Raw genomic sequence first — 15,379 nt, 5'->3', positions numbered from 1 at the left:
TTCCACCATTTTCATTTTGCTTCCCCGGCTGCAAGGCAGCCCTCCTAACTTCTTACAATGGGAAAACTTGGTAAACATGCTCTTTATTTGTTCTAGGTCACTTATGGAGACATTGAGCACATGATCTAAATCTGAGTCTTGCTGAGGGGAGGGAAAGGTATCCATTGCAGGGGTTGGCTATTTAATACACTAGCGCATTACTTCGTTCCCAGTCGTCAGTCAGGCATCCATCACAGAATATACGTAGCCATGCCTTTTTCATACTTCTCTGAGAGCACTATGTGGTGCAGCGCTGAATGCCTTACTGAGGTGCCCACTGCTAACCAAATTCTCTGTTGCTGAAATCATTGATAGCTGTTTGGGTGCTCAGTCTATCTGAAAATCAGTCCACTTACTTAGGTTCCTAAGTCTGGACTTCGCTTTAGAAAACCTTTTTTGCAAATCTTGTCCCTTGTCCCTTCTACTAGTTTTATATGTAACAAAGTGCCAGCTTTCCAGCGCAAGTTGATATTCCAATTGTCTTGTTCTGTGGCTCTCTCTTAGACAACCAAATAGGATTTTTTCTTGTGATAATGCTGCATTATTCTTGTTAATATTAATGTCTTTAGCATTTGATTACCTCTGTTCATTTCTATCCATTCTTACAGCCATTTCTGCTTTGTTTTCAGCATTGTACTGCCGGCCATGTATGTTGTTGTATATCCTGTCTGCCACCTTTATGCTGTAATGTGTATCCATCATCTCCCTCTTCCCTGTTTAAACCCTTCCCACCAACCTGGCCAGCCTTCTGCCTAGAAGGTCACTTACCACATCTGTTCAAGTAGAGGCTCTCCACTCCAAATAGTCACTTCTGCCCACAGGATCTCTGAATCCATAACATTTTTTTTCTCTACACCATCTCCTCAGTCCTTAATTCACTTCCAGTATTTTTCTGCTTCACTCACAGAGAATTATCAAAGCCCTTCTTCTTTGACTCCTTTCTTTAATGGCTTTGGCGCCAATATCCAAACTCTAGTCGGTAAGACAAAAAAGTAACATCTTCTACAGCAATTGGAAACGAATTAATGCTAAACTACAGTGGAATTAAACACGGTACAGCTATATTTATACTAAATAAGTTCATCGCAGTGACTTAAAGTATTACAATGACTATCAAAAGAATTAATCACTGGCCACTTACCGTGATTACGTGGTTTCCAAGAAGAGCAGTGTCAAATAATGGAATTTGGTACACTAAATATGTTAGTCTTTACAAAGCTAAGAAGCAAGCCAGTTTTGAATCTATAAATGTGGACAGAGGAAAGATAAATGAAACCTGCTGGGAATAGTGCATATAATAATAGGAGCACATACTCTGTTGGGGTTCCATAGGCTTTACATAAAGGACAGAGGGCCTTTTTGAATGGATATTGGCCGATGTGGTGGTGTAACTGTAGAGAGCCACTGAGGAGCTCAAGCTGTTTGAGAATGTGCTGCCTCGTGATTCGTGAACGACTCCCAGCAGTGGACTTTGCTTCCCCCTTCATTTTGTTGGAGCACAAATCTATTAACTTCCAGTGGGGATTGTTATTGTAGGTGGCACCAGAGACCCTAGCATTCTGGCCAACCAGTGTGAATCAAAGGGTGCATTTTCCATGGTCATTGGCCGTGGTGCTTATTTGTGCATGCGTTTAAAGAAATACTAGATGACATGCTGCACGTTGCTTCAGCTGCGTTTCTGCTCATTCATGAATGGAAACTTTTGAAGGTGCACCTCAGAACTCCGCTGTGGCTTCTGGGCTGTTCAGTGATATTCTGCTTTGGAGCTCCCTACAGGAATACACATAATGCATAGATCTTTCATGGAAGAAGCACTGTTAACTGGACAGCTGTGACCGGTGCATGGAACTGGCATGAGAACTAGCTCCTTTTAGTGTGAATGTTTTCTCCTCCTCTGAGTGGGGAAGAACCCAGTGGCAGGAGCCTTACTGGTTCTGTATATTCTTTGCCTGCCTGCATTGCTTTGGACCAGGCTGCCGTTCAATGCGTCAGATAAGGCTGTGGGCTTTCTGCACTGAATACATTTCGTCTGAGTCACTGAGGACATCTTTCAAAAGTGCTTCAGGAACTCTTACCAGACCATATCCTCATCATTTTTTTCAAAAGATAAACTGTCATCATTGCTTGGAAAGGAAGATTTGTTAACCTTCATGTTTCCTAAAGCACTTTCTTCTTCTTTTTTAATTCTGAAAGATGAAATCAGATCTTGAGTTGTTTAAATTTGCTATCCTTGTAATCCCACCTCAATCTCCAGCTACATACACAGATATATTTCCAGATACATTATTGTCTAAATAAATGTATTTACCATTTGGTTAATAGTCATGATGGCTAGCTTTCCATCTTTAATTTATCTGTCTCTGTTGAATAGGCAAATTCTGTTGGAAGCCACTATTCCTGGTATAGAAATCCTTACAGTGTGCTTCTTTTTAAACTGCTTGTTTAATACAAAAACCAGTTGTTTTATTGATCCGCAGACATACTTGAAGATCCACCAACTTGGAGCACACAAGCAGTCTCTGTGAGCCCTGCTCAGAGTTTCTTGGTGGAACTGCCATCTTAATTCAGAATTTTCAGTGGGGTGCTTTCTGAAGATGTGTTTGATTCTCTCCTATCTTACACCAGTGCAACTCCATTGACTTAAATGGAACTCTTCCTGAATTACACCCACGTAAATCAGAGGAAAATGAAACTCAGTGTGACAGAAACTGACCAAATGACTTCTGCATGTTTCATACGTACCAGCACTTGTTAGGAACTTGTCACAATTTGATAAACAAGGCAGTTGGTCCTGGTCAGGACTTAAATGAGGGTTATCTCCAAAGGAAGCTGAAATATTGGACAAAGAGATGATGGTAAATCAGTAGAGGGCAAGTTTCTCTCTAAGGGTCGGATCCAGCTCCTAGTGGAGTTATGGGAATCTTTTCACTGACTTTAGTATGCTTTTGATTAGGCCCTAAATTGGTACGGAACCAATGCCTCAGCATAGACTAGGGGTGTGGTGTTCCGCTTATTGCAACTTTTGAATGGGAACTCAAACTGGGGTTTTCAGCTTATCTGGTTGTTAATGATCCCAAGACCATATTTGCAAAAGAGAGAGAGAGAGGTTTTTTACTCTGTCTTAACCGAATTCCAGTTTAGGTAGCTGTGGTGCCTTCTTCCCACCTGAAAGTTCCTACTTCCAGCTGGATTCAACATTCACCTTTTCCTGTCTCCAGCTTTTTGGACAGCATTGCTTTGTTCTGCCCCAGTAATAATGACATACAATTTATATTTCGATTTGTGAGTAAAGAGCTTTAGGGATGCCTTTGGATGAAAGTTATTGCATCCAGTAAATGTACAGTAGTTTTGTTAGTGATTAAGAAAAGTGAGTCTTTGATTTTTAAAAATATGTGATAGTTCTGTCTGGCAAGGAAGCATGCACAGCAATGCCTAGGTTTCAATAGGCTTCCACGTGTAAGTAATGATGGTGGCACCAAATCAAATGGCCAAACCACAGTTGCACATTTCAGGCCCAATCTTTGAAAGTTCCAGTGTGTGCGCCAAAACTAGCAAAAGTAGAGCTAATCTGTCAACGGTGTCATTGAAGCTACATTCAGGAGCATTAATCAGCAGAAAGAACTCGATAAACTGGGAAGCCTTCCAAGGAGGGTGCTATTTATTTTTTCAAGAAATGTATGGCATATATGGGCATCAGCAGCAGATATATTAGGCAATGATCTGTTATTAAAGGGACACAGTCAACCCGCTTATATCCAGAAATGTACTTTCTGTTAAAAAGATGACAAATACATGCAGCATGGCCAGAAAGGACTGTGTTTTAAATTTGGGTTTTACTGAAGATCCTAATAATAGTGTCGAGTTTGTTAAACTGACTTTTATTATTCTTAACCACTTCGAGGCATTCTGCATGGGATTTCCCTGTCACTAAAACTGTTTTGTACCTGGACAGATTGACAATGAAAAAGAAAATGCCGTGTTTTATGTGCAAAAGATGGTGCATCTCAACCACATTGTCACACTTCGTATTGTCACAGCAAAGATTATTTCCTATGTGGTAGCTGAGATGAAAGCCTTTCACTTATACAAACCAGAACTTTCCAGGATAACAAATGGCAGTTGGGTTTGTTAGTTGATTTTAATTTTATTTTTCAAAACCTTCTGATGGGGGTGGACTAATTCTGGTAGGCTTTAATGTACTGACCTGCCTCTAACACTTTCAAACTTGCAACTTTCCTGTTAATATTTCTAAACTCTCCTAAGAAAACTTGGCTCCATATATGTATGTTTACATAGCATCTGTGAAAGCCAAGGTTGGTTTTAATGTCGGTTGGTGCAGTTATACTGTAGGAAGATTTGAGCTTTTGAGGAAGATGATGCTTATATTCTGACAGTAGGTGGGAGAGCTTCATACGAAGTGTAAATCTCTTGCTTTCTAAAATGTGGAGGGAGGGACCAAAAGACCCAAAGTAAATACCTTTCATATGGATTGTTCAGCTGAAGACGTGTGCCCTTGAGGAATCCTGAAATTTATGCCCCGTAGTCTGCAGGCTAGCTGGCCACCCAAGCAGAGGGCTTTTTATACTACGCCAGTTCAGCTCCTTCTGTTTAGCTATCCATGAGTAATAAACCTTCTGGCATAAAATGTACATTCTCTGGAACTGAACTAGAAACCATCATGAAAGAACAACTTGACCGACTTTATTAATGTCAAAATATGGCTCCGTTCCTTCAATTGACACAACTTTCCCCTGTAGCATTGGCTCTGTTGTATTGAGAAGTGTGCACTCACTAACAGGTAATTACCACATGCCAAGCAGTGATTATGGGAGGGGCAATATCTATCTGATTTTTGCCGTATGCAGTTTTTGTGGGAGCCAAGAGAAACAGAACACAGGAGTAGGTTATGCCACACAAAGACAGATTAGAGATGTCGTGCAGCCTGCATTTTAGAATTGGTTTTACATTTGTATCATATTAAGTGGCTGTGAAGCTTTTTTCTACAGCTATTTGCATACTCAGTATTTTGTCAGCTCGTATTAAACGTGTGTGGTGTTCGAACTCTGTCGCATGCAGTTGACGACAAACACTGACGTAAGTTGTTCAAGTCCAATTTGCTGGAAGGTCGTTTTTGAACTGGTAGGAACAAGGCTCTCTTTCTCGTAACTATGAATTCAAGGTACAAGAAATGGACATAGGAACTTCCACACTGGATCAGACCGAGGGTGCATCTAAACCAGTATCCAGTCTCAGACAGCAGCAGCATGAGATGCTTCAAAGGAAGATGCAAGAATTTTATTATAACGATTATCATCACTTTTATTGTAGAAGTACCAAGGAGCCCTAATCATAGACCCTGGGTATAAAGAACCTATTTCTAGCCCTGAAACTTCAAGAAATATTAGACTTTAACCTGCCCCTGTCTGAAGACTGAAAATTGCATGACCTGTACCTCAGATCAGACCCAGTTGTACTAGGTGCTGTACAAGCAAGAACAAAGGTGGTCTCTGCCCCCAAGGAGATGACCATCTAAATATAAGATAATAGCAGATGATTACAGAACAGCTAGAGGAGTACAAGTTAAAAATGAGACCATATTGGTTAGCATGGTAGGCAATGGTCTCATACTGAAACCACATAATCCTTAGTAATTAGTGATTGGTTTAAGCATGAGGTTCACTCTCTCGTCAAAAATCTGCTAGTGTTAACTATTATAACTCTGGATATTCTTGGTATCCATATAAATGTCCAATCCCTTCTTGAATGTTACTAAATTCATGGCCTCAGCAACATCCTGTGACAATTAACACCATCTGATTGTTTTGTGTGGAAAAAATGTACTTTCTTTTATCTGTTTTGAACTTGCCGCCTCTTTAACTTCACTGAATGTCCTCCTTGTTTCTCGTATTATACAGCAGGGAGAAAGGAAGCTCCCAATGTACCTTTTCTATCCTATTCTGTGTTTTATATACACTTATATCCCCTCATAATCGTCTCTTTTCTAAAGTGAACTGCCCCAATCTTTTCAGTCTCTTTTCATGGGAGAGTTTTCTGGCCCCTGACTGACTTGCTGCTGGTTTGCAAATACCAGGCTGGAGGGCAATCTTGCTCTTGTTAGGTATTTAGAAATCCATTTGTAGATACTGTTTGTAGGTTTAGAGATCATGAAACAGATGTGCAGATTCTCATATAGCTTAGACCATACGGGAATGTGAGTGGGGCGAGAAGGAAGATTCATGGAAGGGGTACAAATCTAATGTTTGTTTATGAGGGATGAGTGTAAATAGGAAATACAGAATGTGTTTAAAATGATGGGGGAGACGGTCACTTTTAGACAAGTCCCTTCCTTTCACATGCTCGCCACTATACGTCCCTCACTCATACCCTTTTTAAAAAAAAAAAAAAAAGGGAAACTCTGGGTAATTATGCCCCTACCATATAGTTAGTCAGTTAAGTACCTCCACAGCATTGCTGAATTCCAAAACGTTGTACAGAAGATGACTGTTACAAGCAGCTAAGTCTTGAAATAAGAAGAAGCCTCCCAACAGTTACATAGGACTTCCACAGAGTGCTCCCCCCCGTTTCCCTCAATTCATTTGTATTCACTGCTGCTCCTGTGTGCCAATTAGCTTTAATTTTCACTATACACAATGACATCAACAGCTAATCGGAATATAGAATAGCTGGATTTTAGTGTGCCTATAAACTACAGAAAATTGTCCTTGGCTAAACTCCTGCTTTCAGATTGGCTGACGACAATAGACATGGTTAAGTTCAGAGTAAGAGCCATTAAGCATAATTACTACCACAGGGTAAAAGTTTAATTGTGTTAAATTTTAAATCTGCATAGTCTAAGCTTATTTACAAGCTGGTGAGGTCCTTCTGTTACATAAGAGAGAATAAATCTGTACTTAAAAATTGCTGTCTTCTAACTTTTAAAGTTTTAAAAAGAGATTAAAAAACCTTCCTTGTCTCTGACTTTTTTTCTCCCAGTGGTGTCATGCCAGTGAGAATATTGAGGATCTTATGGTATATTTTCCTGATACGCTTGAGCTTTCTCTATGTGTGAGACAAGATTGGATTTACTATGGAGAATGCATCCAGAGGATGCAGTATGTTTTTCCTTTTTTGTGGCTTCTTTTTAAACTAAACCATGGGATGTATTGATGGTGAAAGAGAGTTCTCCCCCAAAATTAAAAAAAACAAAACCCCAGACTTCTTCTCATGTGATCGCCAAGTGAGGAGGTATGGAGCATGACAGCTGGATGTGCCAAAAACAAATTCTTAGGTGAAGAATGGATCTCTTCTTTGCCTCAATCTGCTCTTCTTCCAACAGCAAAAAGCCTGTGATCTTTGAGCTACATGTTAGGCATACTTGAGAATTTTAGTGACCATATAGAGCTTTAAATTGTTCCCGGAAAAGTGATTAAAATTTGAAAGTGCTTGAATGTGTGTCAAATGTTCATATGTTAGGGAAGGGAGGTGGGGACTTAATGGAAGAGAACAAGATTAGCACACTGAAAAACTGGGAGCTACATTTATGTAGACGTTAAAAGGCAACATAATTTCAGCTGGACAAAACATAAACTGCAGCTCTTATGCAAACAGTAAAAGCTGTTTAACACTTGGTTTACTCCCCAACCCCTGAAAAGAGACAGGTGAATCCAATGCCAAATATAATCTTCATGTTTCTTAAGCTAACTGTTTAAACAGTTAATTGAACATCTGTCCAAACTTCCCCATCATTTCCATGTAGAGAAACATCCTATTTGAAGGGTGGAGAAAAATGCCCATTTAACAATGCAAATAACTCTGTCTGGGGCCCCTTTATTTTATTTAATCTAGATTGAGCTCCGCACAACTGTGATAATGAATAATGGATATTTTACGCTCACAAGAATAGTGGCATCGTGCACAGAACAAATTCAGGATTAACTTCCACTGTTGTTCTTACCTAATATATTGGGCGGCTTTGCTTGGGTTTCATTTTAGTTTAAGTCATTTTTTTAACATTTGCTGTGATTTGGATGTTCTAAAAATGCAGACGTCATTGTTCTCCTAATCTGCTAGTTCTCTATCAAATAGAGAAATTGAAACTAATGACTGCTGCTACTGTACTAAGGGTATTCTGTTTATACGATGGAAGACGGTTACATCAAGGAGTGATAGTGACACTTTTGTTTTGCCAAGTAAAATGACTGTGAATCAGAAAATACAAATTTGGGGCTAGATTATAAATTGGCACCCCATCCAGAATGAGGAGCATTGTAGCTATGCTGGCCCAGGAGCATTCCAGGGAGGGAACTGTGAGCTTCTGCTGGCACCACCCCGTTGCTCCGGTCTGCTACTGGTCCATAATAAGACATGCCCTTTTTTGCAGTGTCCCTGACCACCTCTGTAGGACTGGGAGCAGCAGCCCTCTGAAGGCTGCTTCTCTCTCTCTCCCTCTCTCTCCTACACTAACCCATGATGTGGGGAGCCCATGCAGGAAAGTGAAGGGCTGGCTCGCCTGCTATCGTAAGAGCAGGCCACCATCCTGCCCTTGCCGAATATGTTGCCATTTGCGTTGTGTTCATTTGTAAGATGTATTTAAACTCTTTGCCATTTTGCTCAGTGTATTGTGGTACAGGCTCTCCAGCCCTAATGTGGTGAAGTCTGAGGGCAAGAGTGTTTACGTTTTACATCGCTGTGTGTCTGGTACTATTTCTGTTTTGCACATTGTACCATAGCCTTTTTTTTTTTTTTGGTTAAGTGTCCAACACAACTGTCTACTCTCCTCTCAGCGAAAACAGTCCAGTGGCCTTCAAGCCAAGAATAACAGAAAAGGAATAGGTGTCTCTTTTAACATCTGACACAAGAAGTAAGACTTTAATATGCCAAAAACAAGCTCACATGAGTGCTCAGAAGCCTGAGAGCGAAAGGGTTATCTTGAAGATCTTATCACACTTCAGTTATTAGTGTCCAGTGATCAGTAGCATTGACTGGTTCAGCAAATTGTAGGCTGAGAAATCAGACCTAGGTGTTCTTCTGCCAGGCTACAAGCAGTTCTCTCTATGCTTTTTGCCTCTTTGTACTAGTGGAACTAGCAAATACTGGCATTAGCAAGATCCAGCTTCGGTACATGCACACCGAACTAACAATCAGCTGAAAGAAGGTGCCTTCCACATAGGTCTGAGAACAATTCAATCACATGCATTCTCTTAAACAGAAAGTAACTAAGTGTATATTGACTATTCACAGTTTAAGATTGAAATCTTTGGTTTGTTGCATGCATCCCCAACTGGTTCCTATAGCTCTAATTGAGAAGTGCTGTCGTGCCTGTCATCAGGGAGTGGCACTGGCTCATGGGTCTTCAGGGACTTGTCCGAGGGCTGCGGGGGATGATGTCGTAACTCTTGGTTAGTCTCCCTGTGGGAGCTGTAAGAGCAGCAGACATCTGGGAAGGGAGATGGCAAAAACCATGACAACAGTGGCAAAGCTTCCAGTGCAGAAGGGTTATCCTCAAGGACTGGGGAGCTGAAGTGAACTGTTGACTGTAGTATTTGTGCCTCAATGTACGAAGTTTAGCTGGTTCCCAGGAAGGTCGAGGAGGGTGGAGGTCATAGCATAATGTATAAAGTGGCTTTGTAAAACATTATTGCCAGTTGTCTTTGGATAAGTGTGTGTTTCTTTAAAACAGGAGGTAAGTTAGACTTTTCTCCAGCTGCAGCTTTGCCTGCCAGAGTTGGCAAAGTTAATGAGTCTTCTGTGTTTCACCCATTATAACTGGCTCATTGTCAGCAGCTTGGATTCCTCCATAAGGCAACAATGAAGAGCAAATGGGTGCTGCGTGGGGTGGGGAAGGAAGCAAGATGTTCAGAGAACAAACCCTGCAAATAGTTTTTGTTTTGACTGAAATTGTGAGAGCCCCAAAATAGCACTGTAAGTGTCTTTAATGCTTTTCTCCATTAGATAGTAAATTAGCCCAAGGCTCACAAGCCAAGTGAAGTTTCATCTCGACAATCGGCATTTGCTCACCAGGCAGTTTTATCCCAAGTTCCTGCACACTGGTTGGTCACCGAAATGGATAGTGCAACTCCTATTGGTGCAATACAGTATTTGCTACTGCTAATTACACTTAATTAGTGCTTCCACCATTTAATTAAAATGGCTTCTAATGATTGTGCTTCTTTGGCAGGCTCTTTGGTACCACCGGGAATTGCGCTGCCTGCAGTAAACTGATCCCTGCCTTTGAGATGGTGATGAGGGCCAGAGATAATGTTTACCATTTGGACTGCTTTGCCTGCCAACTCTGCAACCAGAGGTGAGGACACAGTTATTACAGAAATAAAAAACCCCACAAACTATTTTTTATTTTTGCCGACGGACCAAGGAAATCTGCTTGATCTTTGCCACCTCTCTGGGGCCGAGAAGCTGCTAGCGCTGGCTGGGTTGTCTTATTTGTAGTTGCCTACATAGACTGGGTCTGTCCTGCAACCTTTTCGAGGATGTGGGCCTGGTGGAGCCGGTAGGAATTGGGGGTTGCGGGGGGAGGACTGCAGATCCAGGCCCTGTAAGCAGCAGACAGCTGTTCTGAAATAGTTGTAATGCAACTGAATGAACAGCTTCTGAGATCTTTCAGCATCTAACCTGTTTGCTGAACACCCATAGACAGAGATAGGACCCTCTCTTGCACAAGTATTTCTAACTTACAGTTACTTAAATCAGACTTCTGACCGCCTCAGAAGTGAGGAGGGTACGAAGGAGAAATATATTCTAGGTAAGCCCTTTTGGAGACTACGAAGTGCTTTCTTCAGTTTCCTGCAAAAGCAACAGGGCCTGCTTGTGGGGTAATTTTAAATGGGGCTGTACCATACCTGACTGGAAGATGCAGAGAAAAATACATATCAAAGTGTACAATGAAAGGACATACGGATTCAGCCTGACTCATTGGTATCTATAAAAGACTGAACTGTGGGAGGAGGGTTGTGCAAAGATTTTAGGGCATGCTTTTCTCTTGATTTGGTGCAGTTGTCGGAAGATTGAGCTCTCCTCTTGGAAGCTGAGTGCATTAAATGCAGCATAGTCTCCCTTTTTGAAGCATGTGTTCGTTCTTAAAACTTCCCCCCCTTGCTTAGGCTGCCGGTTAAACCACAAATTATTATTTGTGAAGGGACATGTTTTAAAAGAGGAAGAAAAGAAGAGTGAGTAAACTGAATGGGAGAAAAGCATGTTACTTCAAAGCCAAGTTAACATACTTGATATTTTACTTAAAAATAAGATACATCACATTCAATTACTCTGGAATTTGTCAATATGGAGTTGTGTGTGTGTGTGATATTTACACACATGCATATGCTCACACCTCCTTTCTAGCTTTCATGTTAGATTTGTGAGAACATATCAAAATACAGGGACTGACTTTCCTCTCACGCTTTTTTTATATCAGTATAACTTGGCTGAAGTCTGTGGAGTTGCACCCAACTCCCACCAGTGCATGTATGAGGAGAATCAGACACATGGTATGTAGTTTGGGTGGCTTTAATTGAAGGCACTGTATCAAACACAAAGCTGGTATTATTTGTTTGGGGGTAGAATGCCTTCCTATTAATACTGACAGCTGCAATAAATCAAGCTGTCCCCAGTTTAATAGGGTTATTCCACTGAGGTTATAGTGACATCTAGTGGTTGGTGTGTTGGACAGGGAGCGTAGTTTCTTGCAGACAGACTGTATTTCCCAGTGTTTTGGTGCGTAGTCTTATTTCTAATTCTGTCTTTAACATGCTATACCTTATTATTTAATATGCTATACCATCATATTAATAATAATATGATATACCTTATTGCTATCCGGAAAGCATTGGAAGACCTATTCATTTTGTGACTGTGCTAGCAGGAATTCAGCACCTCCCTCCCCAGTCAGAGACGAAACTCATAATAGTGAGCAGCCTCTCACAGGCGAAGTCCTCGGGGTAGGTTTTTTGAGATCCATTGGTATTACCCCGTTCTTTTTCAGAGTCCCAGGCTCCATTCTTAGCACAGTGTGTGTGTGTGTGTGTGGGGGGGGGGTTTAAAAGGCAAAATGATACATTATTTAATAGTGTTAGGTATGAAATATTTCCATCTGCTATCGTCTCCAATAGACATCAGAAACACTCTGATTCCTAAAATGTATCTTGGGCCTCACTCATGTTGCATTTTTTAAGGGTAAGTAGCTGTTGCCTAACTACTAAATCTTCTTTTTACCACTGCACTCTGCTGACACATCAGTACTCTAAGATGTTTCACGCTGTTCACCTGCCTTTTTCTCGTGTTGGCTTCTGTTCTGAAAGTCACTTTATACAGATGGCATCCTGGGTTCAGTGTTTGTGTCTCTCCGATTTCTGATGAAACTCGCTCAGTAAGATAGGGGTTTTCTAACAGTTCGGCACGCGCCGTGTGAAGGCTGGGTTCCTTTCTCCTCGCACATTAGCCTCCGGAAAACTGCTGGGTTTGCCCAGGTGTAAAACGCTTTGGGTGTGACGCGGGCCTGCTAAAGCTTGATTGGTAGTTGCGCATGAGAAGGAAAGCACTCCGCTTCCTGCTGGGTCCATGCTGAGTTTTCAGGGCTGGCAGTTGGAGAAAAACATCTTTGTCTTGTAAATTGAGCACAATGTGAGAGACAAACGTGGGACCCCACAATGCCTGGTTTTTCCTGAATGGTTCAAAGAACCACGCTCTACCACACCCTACGAATCGCTTTCCAGCTCTCCTGCTGCTGCTCTAGACCCCAGCTAGATTTGGCAAGAGGCAGCTGTTGACTGTACTGCATTTGTGCTGGTGGTGTGACTTTGTTTTGTTTTCCTGCTCCTTGGGTTTTATGGTCACAGTTTAAGTAACATTAAGTAGCAGAAAGTCAGCAGCTGTGTCTTAAGTTGCAGTCTGGAAAATGTTAGCTAACAGACTTTGTATAGTCAGCAAACCCATTGGTGAGGCTGTGACTTTCAGGAAAATATGTGCAATGCTGCTTTAACTGGAGTCTCCTCTTAAAGAAGCAGCTTTTGTTTCTTTTCTGGAATACAAGTTAAAAGTTAGCTCGCTGAATTTCAGACTACTATAAAGAGGGCTTCAGGTGCAGGCTAGGAGAGGAGACTCTGGGTGCTGAGCTAAATCACGCAATGAACCATACTAATTAAGCGCATTGTAGAAGCCACAGGTTTTGCCATACCCAACTGCCAAATTAAGCAAGGCATCAGCTGACTTATAGGCATCCATTAGGGGAAAACTTGTATGAGGTGCTAGAGGGGCTTGGATGTGGTAGGTCTCATACAGATGAACACTCCTCTTATAACTCAAACTATCCAGCCTGACAGCCGGCTTACAGTCTCTAGCTACCCACTGACAATCAAAGGCCTAGAACATATTTCAGACCAGGACTAGAGAATTTCCCTTGTACAACCATGCATAGTAGGGGCATGTTTTCAAGGCTTCATGACACTGCTGAGGAAAAGTTGTCCTCTTTCCATGGGCTTCATGCTGTGTAGGGCCTATATTTCTCCCTCAAACTCCTAGATGTTTTTGTCTCTTTAAAGTTCATATCTGCCTGGCTGGACATGTGTGCACCATATATATCTCCCTTTCAGAACTGGCCATCCGCATCACAACCAGCTTTGCCTGTGCCAGCCCTGAAGTAGTGGGACTGGCTTAGGACACGGAGGCTGTCTCGCCTATGTCCTGCTTTGTTATGCCATTAGCACGTGCTAAGTCCGACTCTGCCCTTGAATGGGAGATCAATGAAGAGCACTGTGTATTATCCTAAAATTGTAGATTAACTTTCACATCTCTAGCAAACAGGAGGCGTGAGGAGGTTAGTGGCTGTCAAACTGCACCTTTCAGGTATTGTGTGCAACGTTTTTGACCTTAATGATCAAATAAGATTGTTAAATATCACAAGTCTCTCTGTCAACTTTAATACAAACAGAACAATTTACCTGGTAGACAGAGAACTTTACGCTCCATTCCATGAAGATAAAGGTTAACCGAGTCTAGCCATCCATCAAGAAACTTCTATTTATTGTTCAGCACTGTACATAAGGGGGTGAGGAAGGACTTAATAGCCATTCGGTGCCTGTAAATTAGTGTAAACACTGCCTCACCTGGAAATTTGAATAGCATAGAACATTTCAAACATTTTGTGTAACATACCCTGTTTGCTTCCTGGTTTCAGTAAATTCTGAAAGCTCATGTCTATTTGGGGATATATTCCATCACTTTTCCTGTTGGATTATTATTACAGTAGTATCTATAGGCTTCAACAGAGATCAGGGCCCCTTGTGCTAGGCACTGTTCAAATGCATAGTATGAGAGAGCCTCTGCGCCAAAAAGCTTAGAGTCTAAATAGACAACACAGACAAAAGGTAGGAGAGGGAAACAGGGTGGTGAAGTGACTTGGGTCTCTTAGAGGTCAGTGGCAGGGCCAGAAATAGAACTCTGGTCGCCTGGTTCCTAGTCGAGTGCCCTATCCGCTGTATCCTGCCTCCCTAAATTCCAGTCTGGGAAGCATAGTTCATAATGAAGATAACTTTTCCTTTCCGTCTGGGCACCCACTACCTCTAGACTTAATCCTCTGTCATCTTTTCCTCAGCGTACTGCCACCTGGTTAGTGCCAGCTAACATTTAGACATGCGTGACCTTTTATTTTTTAACGTTTCAGATTTTGCGTGGGAGACAAATTTTTCCTGAAGAACAACATGATCTTGTGTCAGATGGACTATGAGGAAGGGCAGCTGAATGGAAGTTTTGAGTCCCAAGTTCAATAACAAACCCTGCTTTGCTGAAGCACTGTGGGATGGACGTTCAGCCGCACAAGCAGTGAGGGGCGTCTGTCAGCTTGCCTGCAATATTTTTTTAATTCTTGGTCCAGAAAGGACTATATACATTGTAGTACTTTTTTCCCGCCCCCAACACAAAGCAGTTACAAATTTAGATGTACAGTTGTGCCTGCTTAGCTGAGCACTGCATTGCCTGTATGTTTGTGAGTTTTTTGGGGTCTGGGGGAGGGCTCTGTACAGTCTGTTTTCTGTATATAAACTGGAACATTTATTTTATGAAAAATGTAATGCAATTTTATTACTGGTGTGAATTAAAAATTATGAATGTTTCCTGGTCATTTTAAGTTGTGGTTTATTCATAATACAGTCGGGGCTTGTGTTTCCTGTATTTGATGCTGACCAGATATTTTTTTAAGAAAACAATACACAGATCCCTGGAAGCTGCATGAAATAAATGAATGGGCACAAGTTTAAACTACTATACAAACAGACGAGAGTTGGGGGAGGAAGTGCTGCTCTGAAATTCAACCTCTCCGTTTGAACCACGTGAC

General features: G+C 41.6%; 1 protein-coding gene across 5 annotated transcripts in view; it reads left to right on the top strand.

Annotated features, from left to right (window-relative positions):
• LMO1 (LIM domain only 1) overlaps window positions 1–15,157 on the top strand; it is an 85,751-nt gene extending 70,594 nt beyond the window's left edge. For all 5 annotated transcript variants that reach the window (XM_007057103.4, XM_043549254.1, XM_007057102.4 and 2 more), the window contains 2 exons: window positions 10,217–10,342; window positions 14,711–15,157. In XM_007057103.4, coding sequence (XP_007057165.1) covers window positions 10,217–10,342; window positions 14,711–14,816 — 232 coding nt within the window. In that variant the 3' untranslated portion in view covers window positions 14,817–15,157. The remainder of the gene's footprint in view (window positions 1–10,216; window positions 10,343–14,710) is intronic.
• The last annotated feature ends 222 nt before the right edge of the window (window positions 15,158–15,379 follow it).

Source organism: Chelonia mydas, chromosome 6, assembly GCF_015237465.2.
Source record: "Chelonia mydas isolate rCheMyd1 chromosome 6, rCheMyd1.pri.v2, whole genome shotgun sequence".
Taxonomy (NCBI): Eukaryota; Metazoa; Chordata; order Testudines; family Cheloniidae; genus Chelonia; species Chelonia mydas.
The sequence above is the reverse complement of the archived record's forward strand: the minus strand, read 5'-3'. Positions and strand labels throughout refer to the sequence as shown.